A 661-nucleotide genomic window follows, 5' to 3' on the forward strand; every position below is an offset into this window, starting at 1 on the left:
ACATAAGAAATGAATTATAATGTTCCATTTGATATATGGCCACTTGGTGGTGCTGTTCAGTATGTAAGGTACTTCCTATTACTAGAGTGGTGAAACTTTCCTATAGAGTTAAGTATTTATTTACTACAAGAACAATTAAATTAGATACCGTATATATTTTTTTAGAATACAAAAATATAATTCTGGATCAGTTAGAATAGGTGTCACCCATAGCAGTGCATCCACTTTTACCTAGTGTAGTACATTTCCTGTTATAGAAGGAATAATTCCCAATATTTATGTCAAAGTAATCAATAGTCTATAAACAATGATATTGTGTTAAAAATATAAGAAATTTACAAATGTACTGAATATAATGGAAGCAGAAATGAGTAAAAAGTCACCATTTTAGATAAAGAAAATGCTGGACACACCAATAAAAGAAAGACTTTATCCTTTATTTAAGTATAACAGAGGTTTAAAAAATACTAAATAACTACAAAAGCATTTACACTATACAAATTTCATTAGAAATTACAATGTTTTTATCAAAAAAGTAACATTGCACGGAAAGCAAAATTGCTTTCGAAGTCCCATTAGTATTCTGTGTTTCAGAAAATATAAAGTGCTTTGTATGCCTCAATATTGTAGTAACTGATATTATTACTGGACTCAGAGGGTA

At 28.4% G+C, this 661-nt stretch overlaps 1 protein-coding gene across 1 annotated transcript in view; it reads right to left on the reverse strand.

Moving 5' to 3' along the window:
• Positions 1-651: 651 nt before the first annotated feature.
• The window catches only part of LOC142243836 (transcription factor Sox-17-alpha-A-like), a 2,299-nt gene continuing 2,289 nt past the window's right edge, over positions 652-661 (reverse strand). Inside the window, exon 2 of the mRNA XM_075316041.1 lies at positions 652-661. This exon is cut by the window's right edge and continues 1,087 nt beyond it. Within this exon, the coding sequence (XP_075172156.1) occupies positions 652-661 (10 nt within the window).

Source organism: Anomaloglossus baeobatrachus, chromosome 6 (assembly GCF_048569485.1).
Source record: "Anomaloglossus baeobatrachus isolate aAnoBae1 chromosome 6, aAnoBae1.hap1, whole genome shotgun sequence".
NCBI lineage: Eukaryota > Metazoa > Chordata > Amphibia > Anura > Aromobatidae > Anomaloglossus > Anomaloglossus baeobatrachus.